Below are 14,905 nucleotides of genomic sequence, written 5' to 3' on the forward strand. Positions count from 1 at the left end.
CTGTATCATCTCATCAACCACATTAACTGATCCTGGTTGGTCCACTTATGAGACGTGAGAAACATTGCCCCGCAAAGTGATTTGTTCTGCCACAATTGGAACACATCTTCCCAAATGCTGGACATTGTCATGCCCCATGTTAATTGCCACATCGCTGGCATAAAATGGCCACCCTGAGTGAGATCACATTTCTTCTTTGGCTACGTCACTATGCTTACGTCGGAGGCGTCTTCTGCCACATTGGCTAATCTGCTGTTCAGCTAGTTCGCAGGCATGACAAATATTGATAGCGTTTTCTAGTTGAAGCTCGTCTTCCCTCAATAGCCTCTCATGTGCCTTGTCATTCGATATCCCAAACGCTATCTGATCGCGGAGCATCGACGACTTTAAAGTAATAAAATTACATGACGGCGCCTTCAACCGCAAGTTGGTTAGAAAGATATCAAAAGATTTGCTTGCCTTCTGAGTACATGCGTGCAATTTATAATGCTCGAACGTTTCATTTTGCTTCGGGGAGCAATGTCAATCAAAATATTTTACTTCATCAAAGATTTCGCTTTCTGCTTTGCTGTCGAACGCAAAGGTATTATACATTCCGATGGCTTGAGGACCTGCTACCGTGAGCAGCAGTGCAATACGCCTCTCGCAGGCTGTGCCTGCAGGCCAAGGGCTGCAACAGAGAGTTTGAATTGCTGCTTAAAAACACGCCAATTTTCATCTATTTTACCAGTTACTTGAAGCTGGTGGGGTGCCTTCAGACCTACCATCTCTAACCACAGTCTTTCCGTGTGTTGAGTTCCAGTTCCAAGTAGTTTACCAGGTAGGTGGAAGAATTTTCTTTTTTCGGTCTTTTTCGTCCCATCTTCTCTGGTTATCTTCAATTGTTCTGCACTCTCAGTACCAAGTTGTGTTCTGTGTGGTGATTGTGCTAAAGATACACACAGAAAATCTAATTCTTTGACTAGTAAGATAATTTATGAACAAAATGAACATGTGGAAAGAAAACTAACAAACTATAATACAAACTGTAACGAGTAAGTGAATTCTCCTGGAGCTACTTCTAATGCTGACAGTCCTCTAGTACGACTTACTACCAACTGCCCAATCTGTGAAGTCACATGGTGGATCTCTGACCCCACCTGCTGGTCGGAGGGTGTATTTCTAACTATATACATTACTGAGTATATCACCACAAGGTTGTTTTCTCTGTCGGGAGGGTCTAGAAGTGTCAGTCTCAGACACTGGGGTCAATCACTCAGAACTGAGATGAGGTTTGTGAATTTTCTACTCGAGGGTTGCAGATGCGGAGATGGATAGATTTGTGACTCCCAGGGAATCAAACGATGTGGGTATCAGACAGTTGGGGTGGAAAATGAACCCTGATTGTACTGCAATGCAGAGAAGGCTTGAGGAGATTACGTGGCTTACTCCTACTTCTTATTAACTTGTTTCATAGATAAAGTTGTTCCCCAAAGAAGCTATTTTAATAACGGACCCAACCACGAGAATAAGTGGCAGCCAGCATCCAGCTCACAGGATACAAGCAGGACAATTTTTAATGTTTCTCCTGTATACCTTCTGTGCTAGTAATTATGATGAACAGAAGTCTTTTCTCACCATACTTCATCTCGTCCTATCATCATCTCTTTCTATTCTTTCTCCCTTGTTACTTACCTACTTTCCTACAACAGCATTTATACTTCAAAAGTACAAAGTTGGAACAATTCTGTTCCTTTTTTCTCCTTTCTAATGCCACATCCTGGTTCCCATCCCCTGCATTGGTTTAAACCCTCCCAACATCAAACTGTTCAGTGAGGCAGCAGGTCCCACCTCTCTCAAATTACCTCCCTGCATTCTTCTCCCATTCCCAATGAGTGGAAGAGGGTCAAGAGAGGGGAAGTGGTGGCAGTTTGTTTTAAGATTCAGTAACTGTGCTAAAATAAAAATGGTGGTAGCGCTATTAGGTAATGTATTTAATTTACAATTGCGCTAAAAACACTTTAAGTGGGGAGACCTGCATAAGCAACGCACCATCAGACTATCTGGTATGAAGTCCCTACACCAGTTGACTGTATGGTATTACTGCCACACACCAAACTGTATGGTACTACTGGGCGTGATTCAACCAAAAAATATCAAATTGTCATTCTGGGCAAGATGTTTCTTGCCGGCTTTTTTGGGTGAGATCCATACTGCTATTTACCCACACTTAGTCATTTTTTGGGGCATTGGAAAATTTCTTCCCGGTCAAGCCAAAGCTTAGAAATTTTTTTAACACTGGGGAGCTGACATTGCCGGTGAGGCCAGCTCCTCAGAGATCAGGTCACCATTCTGAGAAGGTGCCCCAATCTCTAAGTGAGTTTGAGGGTCCCCTAGATCCTCCACCCAGGGGCGATGTCACCCCCCGCCGCCCACAGGCATTACCATCCCCCCCCCCAAGGACATCATGCTATGGGGTGACTGAGGATCTCACCTTTTGCAGGCCTTCCTACCCCCCCTTTCGGGCCCCCCTCACTTTCAGGGCCCCCATCCTTAATCCCCCCCAACCTTTTTGAGGCCTCTTCATACCCCCCCCCCCCCCCCCCCCCCCCCCAGGTCATCCCCTCTTTCATGGGCATGGACCCCTTCAGCCCTGACCCTTGGCAATTCCACTCTGGCAGTGTCAAGGTGCCAGGCTGACAGTGCCAAATGGAGAGCCAGGGGGAACTGTCCATCACCACCCAACAGTCTCCAATGAAATGAAATGAAAATCGCTTATTGTCACGAGTAGGCTTCAATGAAGTTACTGTGAAAAGCCCCTAGTCGCCACATTCCGGCGCCTGTCCGGGGAGGCTGGTACGGGAATCGAACCGTGCTGCTGGCCTGCTTTAAAAGCCAGCGATTTAGCCCTGTGAGCTAAATCAGCCCCTGGGAAGCCCCCCCAGCTTACATTATGCCTGGTCCACCAAGTTCTGTGTGAACCAGTACTAAATGGTGCCGGTTCCAGGCCTCGCTGGGGAGGTTGTTAGTTCCCAGGTACCCAGAGAATCTGTCGCAGGGGCGAGATCCAGATCACGACGTCTTGGGAGATTTGAATGACTCTTGCGAGATGTTTCAGGCCTCTCGCGGGATTCACTGGCCTCATGGAGTCACCAAATCTGGCGTGAAGAGGCTGATAAATCGCTCCCCAGTCAGACACCAGCAAACCGTGTGGTATTACTGCCAGACAGTGGAAATATTTTTGATCAGGCATCAGTTTTAAAAAACTGCATGTTACTCATTACACAACTGAAAGTGCGTGTCAGGAAAAGATGTAGTGTATATTTAGTGTGCACAGTATTTATGCACCTCCACAACATTAATATAAATGCAGAAAGCAGTAAATTCAATTTGGTTACAATCAGAAAATATCCAACAATATTCAAAGGTTTACTATGTAATCAAAAGAACAAACGGAATGCACCGACTGCCTTCAATTTCAACATTGTTTTAAACAGTTAGCAACTTCCAACATTATTCCAAGGCGAACAATTACCATAAAAAGAAAAGCAACAAGAAACTATCTGCATTTCCTACATGTTTCTTTTTGAAAACAGGCTGCAAACCTGTCCTGTACAGTGCCGCACAAGGAATGTTTCAAAATGACTTTTCATACTCCATCAAACTGCATGGTGAAGAAACAGAGGTGGAGTGTGAAACTGGCCCATTGGATATCTCTATAACCTAAGACAAGTTTATACCTCAAAAAAGTTATTTCTATGATTGGCTAACTGCAGAATGTGCAAATTAATATCTATAACTTGGAAATTTTGAGTCATTTTAAAAAGACCTTGAAGGTATTTGATTGATGCATTTTTCAAAAACTACACAGCACAATTCAGTAAAGTTCTTACACTTTCAAGCACAACTTCATCATGTCTATCAGAAACACACGAAAGTGCTTCAATCAGAAAGGAACAACAAACATTTTGCACATGGAAAGATCCTGGGCGGGCTTCTACGGGAATTGGCAGGGCGGGCAGAAATGGTGCAGTGGAGTGGCGGGAACCACTCTGGCATCGGGCCGCACCTTCAGGGGCTAGGATGGCGCCAGAGTGGTTTGCGCTCCGCCGGCCAGCGTGGAAGGCCTTTGGCGGCGTGCCAGCCAGGGCCGAAGGGACTCTGCCAGCTGGTGCGGGTCTGCGCATGCGCGGGAGCGTCATCTGACGTCATCCCCACGCATGCGCAGGGGGGTTCACCTTCGCGCCGGCCATTGCGGAAGTGTACACGGCCGGCGTGTAGGAATAGAGTGCCCCCATGGCACAGGCCCGCATGCGGATCAGAGGGCCCCGACCGCGGGCCAGGCCACCGTGGCGGCACTCCCCGAGGCCACCCACGGAGCTACCCGCCGGTAGGGACCTACCTTGATTTACACCGGCGGGATCCGGCAAAAACAGGCGAGTACTCAGCCCATCGTGGGCCCGGGTCCCATTGAGTCGCGCCGGTCCCTGCCATTCTCCGAGGCGGGCGGCGCAATTCACGCCGCGGCGACTTTTGGAGGGTGGGAGAATTCGGAGGCCGGGGTTCACGCCGACCCGCGGCGATTCTCCAACCCAACGGGGGGGGGGGGGGGGGGGGGGGTCTGAGAATCCCGCCCCCTATAAGCAATAAATGGGCTGGATAATCAGTTAATTAGGTTTTGGGGAGGGGGGGGGGGGGATGTGGGTGCCTGGTTTTAACTATTTTTTAAAAAAGTATCGCAACGCAGGAAAATCTCTGTTCCTCTTTAACAAGTGCTATGAGAGTCCACTCGACAGGCAGATTTACATCTCGGTTTAACATCTCAAATCAAGGGAAAAAGTTCTGGAGTTCTGACAGTCTCTCAGCAATGCACTCAAGTATCAGCTTTAATTATTAAAAAATCATTATTGATCATTATGCATTTGGTGACAAAATGAACCCTGTTAATCAGGTGATATATCCACCAATGTGAGTAATCATGTCACCGTTTGCTAGTTTTTGTTCGATCTCAGTTGAAGCTAAAAGGGTAGACTTATTTTAGACAAAACAATGCTCTGCAACTTGCAATTATCTCCTGGGTTTGTGCTGCGAGGTCACATGAGAAAATAGGGGCAGAAGAACCAGACACAAATTATTTGTGAGCTGAAACTACTCTTGGGAAGATACTGTCAAACATGAAGCAAACTGAAACAAGTTTCCATAATGGAATTTATGGCCTATATGGCACTGGAGATTTGAAGGTTACTACAAGGCCAAAGACACACAGAAAGGAAGAGCTTTGTGAAATTAATCTAACATAAATGGTAAATGCTAAAGGAACTATGCTTTTAATTTTAGATAAAAAAGGTGTATACTGTTGCCAACTTGGTTCTGCCAGGTTACACAACTCCGTCACAACCTAACAGATGTCACTAATACATTCCTCAGAACTAAATCTCAGCAAGCCCATTTTGATCTTGTATTCCAAACATCTTGTACCGTCATGGCCCAAGCAGTTTATCAGCTCCAAGAGATTACACTGGAAAACAAGCACTAACCCAGGCAGGTGAACTGGCACAATTCACAGTGCCAAATAAAATGCTCTTGCACCTTTCTCCAATCAGTTCTTCTGCTTTCATTGCTTAAAACTACTTCTCCTTATGCTGGTATAGTCCATGGCATTTGATGTCCACCGGGAATTTACCGACATATCAAATCTGCATGTATTAGACTGGGTACTATGGGGGATTTGATTTTCTGTAAGGATTCTCCAGGTCATGCTTTAGCATGGACTTTTCAATGGAGTAATGTTCAGGGGGACTTATATGGAAATATATCTCCTAAACATTAGTGGACTTTCTTGCTCAGACAGTACAACACAGTTTAGACAATCCATTCCTCAGCTCCCATCCATGCACCACCTAACTAGAGTCACTGAATAGGGCTTAGCACCAGCAACCTGGGTCGATTCCCGTTCCCTAACTGGAATATGGTGGTGTCCCAGTGGAACTAACTCAGTAAAGACTGGCAGTGTTCAGCTCAACTTCTCACTACCTTAACCAGCTGAATCAACTGGGTACACATCGTTTACTGGAATCAGAAACTCATCAACAGTGAAATCAATGATATTCTAATTCCTACAACTGCCCTAATGAAATCTGTTCATGAAACCTGACAACCATGCTAATTCTTTGCAAACTCTGCATTCTCACAATTAGCACCCATTTACAAAATGCACATTTAATGGGAATAGTTATGAACACTGGTTCCCCTTTCCTTACCGAATAGACAACAAACTTAACAGAGGGAACGCTGCTTGTGCTCTGAAGAAAAAGCAACTTCTGTTGGACAATTGTCTCGCAACGATCTATGCTTGACACGAAGCTCCAGAAATAGTCAGAAGTGAGGAAATTAGAACACACAAGTTATTCACATTATTCAATGAAATTCAATGAAAACGGTGCAGAAATATAAAAGGTAACACAATTCTAGCTTTCAAGTAGTGCTCTGCACTGTTTTACAAATTCTGACTTAATTTTCTTTGTACAGATGCTTTCCACTGTTGAACAATTTTGTCCCTTATTTTGATGCGCTGAATTTGCTAACTTGAGAATCAATCATCCCATATCCATTCGTTTGATATAAAAAAAAATGGCAATAATGTTTTTGAAACTTTTTTCCTACTCTTGACGACCTTTTCTCATGGAATCAACAGTTTAACTGCTTGTAAAAAAAAACTGAATTAACACGTGGAAAGGACATGGTCCTTACAGGGCCATGCCTTTCAGGATCATCTCAGGAGTAATCTCTTCTTTGGATTGACTGATCACTGAAGCTAGCTCCTTGTTGCTCTCAACTCGTATGATCTGGATCGGGTGGTTAGAAATGCTCCCTGCATATTCTTGTCGCTCCAATTTCAGGTCACCTATAGAGGCAGAAAGGATACATGAGGATTGTAAAAGAGATTGTTCAAGACAGAGACAAGAAGGATGAGTAAAGGAGAGAGGGAAAGGGAGTCAGAGAAAGATGGCACTTCAGAGAAGAGGAGGGAAAAAGTCCGAAGAAGAGAAAGCTTTAGACAAGGAGAGGCGCTCAGAGGGGAATTCAGAGAGAAAGTACCAGAAATAGAAGAACAGTTAAAATGTCAGAAAGATGCAGCTGCTGCATTCTGGGCATCTTTCTGAGGCAGCAGGTCTCAGGTACAGGTGAGTGAAAAAGCAGTAATCTTTTCACTGTTTCTGCCTGACTGCTCTTTAATTTTCAGGCAGGGTTGACAGATGGGTGGGGGATGGGAATTCTCTGCTACAGAAGGAGGCCATTCGGCCCATCGGGTCTCCACCGGCTCTTTTGAAAGAGCACCTTACCCAAGGTCAACACCTCCACCCTATCCCCATAACCCAGTAACTCCACCCAACACCAAGGGCAATTTTGGACACGAAGGGCAATTTAGCATGGCCAATCCACCTAACCTGCACATCTTTGGACTGTGGGAGGAAACCGGAGCACCCGGAGGAAACCCACGCAGACACGGGGAGAACGTGCAGACTCCGCACAGACAGTGACCCAAGCCGGGAATCGAACCTGGGACCCTGGAGCTGTGAAGCAATTGTGCTAACCACCATGCTACCGTGCTGCCCATTGTGAGGTCCACTGCGTCAGGGCCATGCTGGGAAATACTTGTACCAATCCATGCCCGCATGAATCCTGGCCCAGAGGGCTGGAGAATCAAGGAAGTGTTAACAGAATGCAAATGGGTCATTTTGACCTATTTGCATCCTCCCTCTGGCGTAGGGTGCAAACCTTGATGCTGCCACCAGAGGGGACCAGAGCATCAGAAATAGATCGGCACCGACTTTTTTTCCCGACACTGGATTCTCCGCCACATCGGGATCTCCGGTACCGATGGCAGAGAACCAAGCCCAAAGTCAAAGGGAAATATTCAGAGGGGAATGAGAAAGTCAGAAAGAGTGGAAAAGGTCAGAGAAAAAGAGGGAAGTCAGCTTTCTGCTCCCGCAGCTTCATCAGGAGCAGCAGGCGGTCCCTGCTGGGATTGCAACCAGTCCCCAACAACAATCATTGCTGGAGCTGGGTGCAAAGCTAAGTGGGAGGGGTATCACCTGGACCAGGCCGAAGGAGGGTGGGGTTTGGGAGATTTCGGAGCAGCTCTTGCTGAATCTAATAGGCTCTAAAGGAGGTAGTTCCATCCCCCCCATCTCCCTTGCTTGTCACCAACCCAACTCGTGGAAACTGTTAGGCTTCACTTCGCACAGACGTTGTCTATCACAGGAAAATTTGTAGCAGGAGTGAAAGAGGCCTTCAATTGGCCATTAATTCAGGGCCTCAATTAACACATTGGAAGGTAAACAGTCCAACGCCTCCCACACCACGAGTAGAATTGTGGCAGGAACAGGCTGCTAGATGTCAGGAATGCAATCATGGCATTACACCAGATTTTATCCCCCTCCTCTCTCTGCCAATCTGCCCCTGGGAGGTCTAAAAATTCAGCCCCAGAGACAGGCATGGGGCAGGTCAGAGTTCTATAAAATATACAGGATAGGATTCTCCGTTTCAGAGACTAAGGGCGGGATTCTCAGATTGCCGACGCCAAAATCACATTTGGCGATTGGCCGGAGAATCCCTATTGACCCTGAAATCAGAGGCAGCGCCTGTTTTCAGATGCTCCGCCCCCTCTAAAATTGTATCATCGGTGAGTATGCCGCATGCCATTGGGACGGCCTCAGGACGTCACCTGAAGGTTCTCCCCCGATGGGCCAACTTCCCGACGGGGTGTGGATCACTTGTGGTCTGAGGTTTCATCAACCCCGTGTGGCGGCTGAGAACTGTGCCCAATGCCGCCACAGTTGGGGGGAGGGAGCAGTTCTGCTGGCCGGCGGGAATTTTGGCGGGGACTGGTGGGGGGTGGTCAGGGTGTGGCGAGGGGGGTTACAGGGGGCGCCATCTGGAAGGCCGGGTCCGCGCGTAGCTGGCGCTATGCTGTACTGCGTGACCGCTGCAGGTCGCCGCCGTGCGCACGCATGGCCACGGACCCGGTAATTCTTCGTCCGTACCTGCAGGAAAAGCCGGGGGTTTTACATGGCGCCGCCGACTCTTTGGTCGTAATACTAGACAAATGCTCCGGACATAGCCTCAAAATTAGAGAAACAAGCCTAAAGTGCTGATGCCGGGATGGAATCGTGGATGTTCTATGGTCACGATGAGGGCGTCGGTGCCGGAGTCATTCAGGACACGCTAATGGGCAACAGTAGCTGCCAAGTGAAACTAGTGCGATTACAACGCACGCTGGCAATATTGTCCAGGGGCAGGATTGACACTCGAGAGCCTGACAAGCCGCAACCGCATATAATCACTCCATTCCCCACATACTCTCATTCCAACCACGAAGATGGCACCCCGAAGAGCGGCACTGAGGTTCGCCGGCGCAGATTTCAACAAGACACTGCCGGTTGCCCTGGAGGAAAGGCGGGACGTCTTGTTACCTGGGGTGGGAAGGAGGGTGCCACCCGCTGACATCAACCGGGCGTGCGTTCAGGTGTTAGAGGCCGTGGGCAACACTGCCAGTAATGGGCAGCAATGCAGGAAGAAGCTGCTCAGCCTCCTCAGAGTGGCCAGTGTGAGTCACAACCTCCTTGCCCTGGCAGCACGCCCTCCCCACACAACGCACAAACCATCAACCCCCCTCATCCGGTAGCCAGCGCTGGGTGAGGATGGGCAAACATCCCAGGCGAGCCAGAGTGAGTCACCATCACCATGCCCCTGGCACCAACCTCCGTCCCATACACCTGCAGCCACCTCCACGCGCACTCCCCCTCCCCCAGAGATCATAGAATTTACAATGCAGAAGACCATTCAGCCCATCGAGTCTGCACAGGCCCCTGGAAAGTTCGCTGAAACCCCATCCGCGTTCAGGCCACTTGCACCTCTCCCCGCACCACATGCCTGCACCCATACCGCCTGCCATGGCTGGGTTCCTGCACACTAGCCGCCACTAGCTGCGCACCCCCTGTGCTGCCAATGTCAGAGGTGCCTCACACTGTGCATTATCTGTCCCCCGAGGAGAAAGAGGCCCACAACTGCAGGGAGCGGGTGAAGACTGGGGGGATCGGGGCAGACCTGTGGCCCCTCACCGCCGCAGAACAGAGGGCGTTTGACCTGGTCGATGGGGTTGGAGAGCGGGCATTCGCCGAGGCGGATATCTAAGTGAGCCACCAGTGTATTGTGATGTCCCTATGGCACGTGTGTCACCCCATCCCACACCATGCCTACCCGCGATGTAACCATGCATCTTGTCTTTTGTCTTTCAGGATCACCTGGCTGGAGTTGTTGGTGACCAACTTCCCCAGCCGCAACCCCACAATACACCAAAATACCAGTCCGGGGATGACACTGACTTCTCGTCACTGCTGTCACTGACACCCTCCACCTTCCCAGACACTCACCTCGGCTGGGCACTATAGTGAAGAAGCTCCTGGGAAACTCTCTGGTGTGCGTCACAAACATGCAGCAGTACATCAGGTGGAGGTAGGAACCTCCGATGGGGCAGATGGTAAGAGGGTGGCCCAACCCCAGGGATTAGCTGCCGTCCAGACGGGTCTCAGGTTTCTGGAAAGGACAGTCCCATCAATGTTGGAGATGCAGACGCTGAGCCGGTGACTACATTAGGGGTTGGTCAGCAACCAACCAGTGCCTGCAGGTGCAGTTGGAGGAGTCCAATCGCCTGCAGAAGCAGGAGGTTGTGCCGCACATGCGTGTCAGCTAGTCCAACACTGAACGGGTGGCGTCCGCGGTGGAGACCTTGGGTGTGAAGGTATCGGCCATGAGTAAAGATGTCCAAACCCTGGGGCACTCTGTGCAGGTGGTGGCCGATCAACAGGTCAGGGCGGCCACGTCGCAGGCAGGACCAGGGCCACATGGACATTGATGATTGAGGAGTGACCTGATAGAGGTCTACAAGATTTTGAGGGGCGTGGATAGAGTGGATGGGCAGCACTCTTTCCCAGGGTGGAGGAGTCAGTCACCAGGGGGCATAGGTTTAAGGTCCGTGGGGCAAAGTTTAGAGATGTGCGAGGCAGGTTTTATACGCAGAGGCTGGTGAGTGCCTGGAACGTGTTGCTAGGGGAGGTTGTGGAAGCAGATACATTAACTGTGTTCAAAAGACACCTCGCCAAATACATGGATAGGATGGGTACAGAGGGATACCATGATGTGGAGATGCCGGCGTTGGACTGTGGTGAGCACAGTAAGAAGTCTTACAACACCAAGTTAAAGTCCAACAGGTTTGTTTCGAATCACTAGCTTTCGGGGCACTGCTCCTTCCTCAGGTGAATCTGAGAAAGGAGCAGTGCTCCGAAAGCTAGTGATTCAAAACAAACCTGTTGGACTTTAACTTGGTGTTGTAAGACTTCTTACATAGAGGGATACCGACTGCGGGAGTTGAGGGCATTGGCCTGGCGTTGGCTGGCCTGAATCGGTCCGAGTGATGTGGCACAGTCCTAGTGCTCCATGCCGGCGGGCATTGAGACCCTAGTCGAGATGAGAGCGGGCCTCCAGGTCTGGCAGCACCTGGCGGTGGGGGAAGCCCCCCGAGCTCGCTATCCGAAGGAGTAGCCCGGGGACCATCGGTTACCCCAAGGGAGGAAAAGGTCCGGATCCATGACTCCTGCAGGGCAGGTGCTGGAACATCTCAGCACCTCTGAATACACCCCACCTGTCCCTGGCGGATCTGATGGGCAGCGGCAGAACATGGTGGCACCATGCCACCTTTGCACCCGGGAGACTGCCGGGTTCATCTGGGTCCGGTCGCTCCAGAGGACGGCCACCAAGGGGGACCCAGGTCACAAGGTGGGGAATGCTGCAGGCCGCCTCCACATCCAATGTACTGCCTGCACGACCAGCTAGATGGAGAGCTAGGACATGGAAGATGAGAAAGATAGGCACCAGTTAAGTTGGAATGGGTGAAGCACATAGATTAGCGAAAGGGGCTAGGGCACAGTACTTGTATCTATCATAATAAACATCTGTTTAGACGTTCCGACCTACCTCGGTCCTCTGTCTGAAGGGTGTGAGGGCTGGGCTGGGTGCAGAGGCTGTGCTGGAGGGGGGGGGGGGGGGAATGCGGGTCACCCTCGTTCAGGGGAAGGAGTCAGATGTGGGGCGCCATGTGACCCATCATTGCACACTGCCCCAATACCCAAGCCTGCCGCCCCTCCCACTCACCCTGAGCCCCCTCTCCACCCCTGCCACCCAGGGGCTCAATGCAATGGGATTGTGAGATGGTATGGCCAGCATGCATTCAGGGATCACCCAGGCGGAAGGTACCAAGGGTAGGAGGCAGACTTTGTCAAATGATGCAGAGCACCAGAGCTCATTGCAGAGCAGTTCGTCATCGTCCTCCATCCTGTCGACCAGACCCGCTGATACCACCAACCCAGGGCCCGCACCCTGTAGTGAAGCAGGTGAGATACACGGAGTAGGGTGCAGGTGGTGGTGTGGTGGTGGTGGTGGTGGGGGGGGGGGGGGGGGAGGGGGGGGGATGGTGATGGAGTGCAGGGAGGGGGACAGGGGAGGGGGTGGTTGATTGGGCGGGGTGGAAGGACAGTGTGTGGAGTGAGACGGAACATTTAGCCTGCCAGTGGTCCGGCCACATAGTTGGCGAACCTGGAGGCAATCAGATTGTCCGTGCGTGGTGACCTTGGTGCACGTGTTGTGCTGCCTGGGCTCCATGCCCTGCCCATCCTGGACCACCTCCTCATTGGACAAGACCTGCCATTCATCCTCCTCTCCTCCAGCATGTCGCCCCTCTACTGCGCAATGTTGTGGAGGACGCAACAGGCCACCACAATGTGGGAGACCCTGCTCAGGCTGTATTGGAGGGCCCCACCAGAGCAGTTCAGGCAACTGAACCACATCTTCAAGAGCCCAGTGCACCACTTAATGATGCTCCTAGTCGCTGCATGGGCACCATTATAGTGGTTCTCTGCGTCGGTCCGAGGCCTCCAGATAGACGTCATCGGTCACAACTTCAGTGGATAACTCCTGTCACCCAAGAGCCGACCCTTCACCCGAGGGAGCACGTCAATTGCGCCAGAGTGAAGGTGTGTGTACGGTGCCTGGAGAGGGGTTCAGGTGGGCATGATTTTCAGCTGGTGGTCGCACACCAACTGCACGTTCAGCGAATGGAAGACCTTCCGGCTTGTGAAGGGCACCCCTCCATGCGGCGGTGCACATCGGGGAACATGACCCATTGATCACCCTTGGATCTGGGCAACTCAAGCGATGGCGGTGAATTCCGCTGCCCGGGCTACCTGGTGGGCCTGATCCATATTCAGTTTGATGTATTGTGCCACCTGGGCATATAGGACCTCCATGATGACTCGGATGCACCTGTGCACGGAGGTCTGGGAGATCCCAGACAGGTCCCCACTTGGTACCTGAAGGACCCTGTGGCGTAAAGGATCAGGGCGGCCGTCACCTTGATAGCCACGAGGAGTTGGTGCCCTCCTCCATACCTCCATGGTTCCAGGTGCATCATAATCCAGCAGATATGCCGTACGGTTTCTCTATAGCTGGAGTCTTCGGCGACATGCTTGGTCCGGCAGGCCTCGAACCGACAGGCATTGCCGGTACACATGGGACCTGATGTGGCACCTCCTCCTCGGCTAGTTGGGTAGCTGGCTCTCCATCCTCGCAGGCTGGCCCCTGCTGCTCTGGGACAAGCTGCGGTTCTGCAAGGCCCTCTCCTAGCAGCTCCTGCTCGTGCAACTGCAGTGCGTCCGCAAGGGACGCCTTGGCCAGGTAGATGCCAACTATTCCTGGTTTGATACCGAATTCCATTATCTGCAGGGGGTGAAGGGCAAACACGTTAGCATGGTGAGTACTCCCATGGCCAACCAGGTCCAACGGGCTGCACAGTGGCCCTAACTTGCACTGTAGCTTCTGCCCCCTCCTCTCCCTGCCGTTCCCCCTGACATTGGGCCTTCCGCTCCGCCGCCCTGGCCCTGTCAGTGTAGGGCACCGGGGGGGGGGGGGGGAGGTGCTCTAACCCTGCCACCCAACCCTACCAGCAGGGGTACCAGTGGCTGGAGTTACCCATTGCTGTGGTACACTCTGCGGCCTCTGACCTGCGCCCTCCTGTAGAGTCCACTGTGGGTGTCCTCCGTGAATGGGTTTTGTGATATCTCACCACCAGGTGGTATCATGCTCCCCCCACCGACCCTGGCACAACTGTCAGCCCACCATTGCGCTTTTAGCAGTTCTCTCCCTCAGCAGTCAAGTCGCCTACTTTACGATTTTAAATGCCACATGTCGTCACTTGCGCCTGGCAGGCGCAGAGCATTGCGGAAGGCCGTAGACTACTGGGTCAGTCCCTTTAATGAGATGTTAATGAATGCTACTGTACATTTTGCATACCCATGCCAGTGCGTGGCGTGGACCATATTCACATGCTATCGAGGCGCTGGAGCATGGCGTTCCTTTGGGTACCCAGCGCCAACCTCAATTTTTGGCTGATGCCGTATTCTCCGCCCAATCGAGATTCAGGCGTCGGCCAACACAGAATCCCGCCCATAAACTGACTGGAAGCAACTCAGGGAATGAGCCAGCTAAAGGTATCAAACATCTGCCCTCCTCCATACCTCCATGCAGCACGGTAGCATTGTGGATAGCACAATCGCTTCACAGCTCCAGGGTCCCAGGTTCGATTCCGGCTTGGGTCACTGTCTGTCTGCACATCCTCCCCGTGTGTGCGTGGGTTTCCTCCGGGTGCTCCGGTTTCCTCCCACAGTCCAAAGATGTGCAGGTTAGGTGGATTGGCCATGCTAAATTGCCCTTAGTGTCCAAAATTGCCCTTGGTGTTGGGTGGAGTTACTGGGTTATGGGGATAGGGTGGGGTTACTGGGCTATGGGGATAGGGTGGAGTTGTTGACCTTGG

The 14,905-nt window shown here is 51.2% G+C and overlaps 1 protein-coding gene across 5 annotated transcripts in view; it reads right to left on the bottom strand.

Annotated features, from left to right (window-relative positions):
* Positions 1 to 4,677: 4,677 nt before the first annotated feature.
* LOC119969374 (transcriptional repressor CTCF-like) overlaps positions 4,678 to 14,905 on the bottom strand; it is a 103,159-nt gene continuing 92,931 nt past the window's right edge. For all 5 annotated transcript variants that reach the window (XM_038802934.1, XM_038802935.1, XM_038802936.1 and 2 more), the window contains one exon: positions 4,678 to 6,883. In XM_038802934.1, the coding sequence (XP_038658862.1) occupies positions 6,726 to 6,883 (158 nt within the window). In that variant the 3' untranslated portion in view covers positions 4,678 to 6,725. The remainder of the gene's footprint in view (positions 6,884 to 14,905) is intronic.

The sequence above is a fragment of the Scyliorhinus canicula genome, chromosome 7 (genome assembly GCF_902713615.1).
Source record: "Scyliorhinus canicula chromosome 7, sScyCan1.1, whole genome shotgun sequence".
NCBI lineage: Eukaryota > Metazoa > Chordata > Chondrichthyes > Carcharhiniformes > Scyliorhinidae > Scyliorhinus > Scyliorhinus canicula.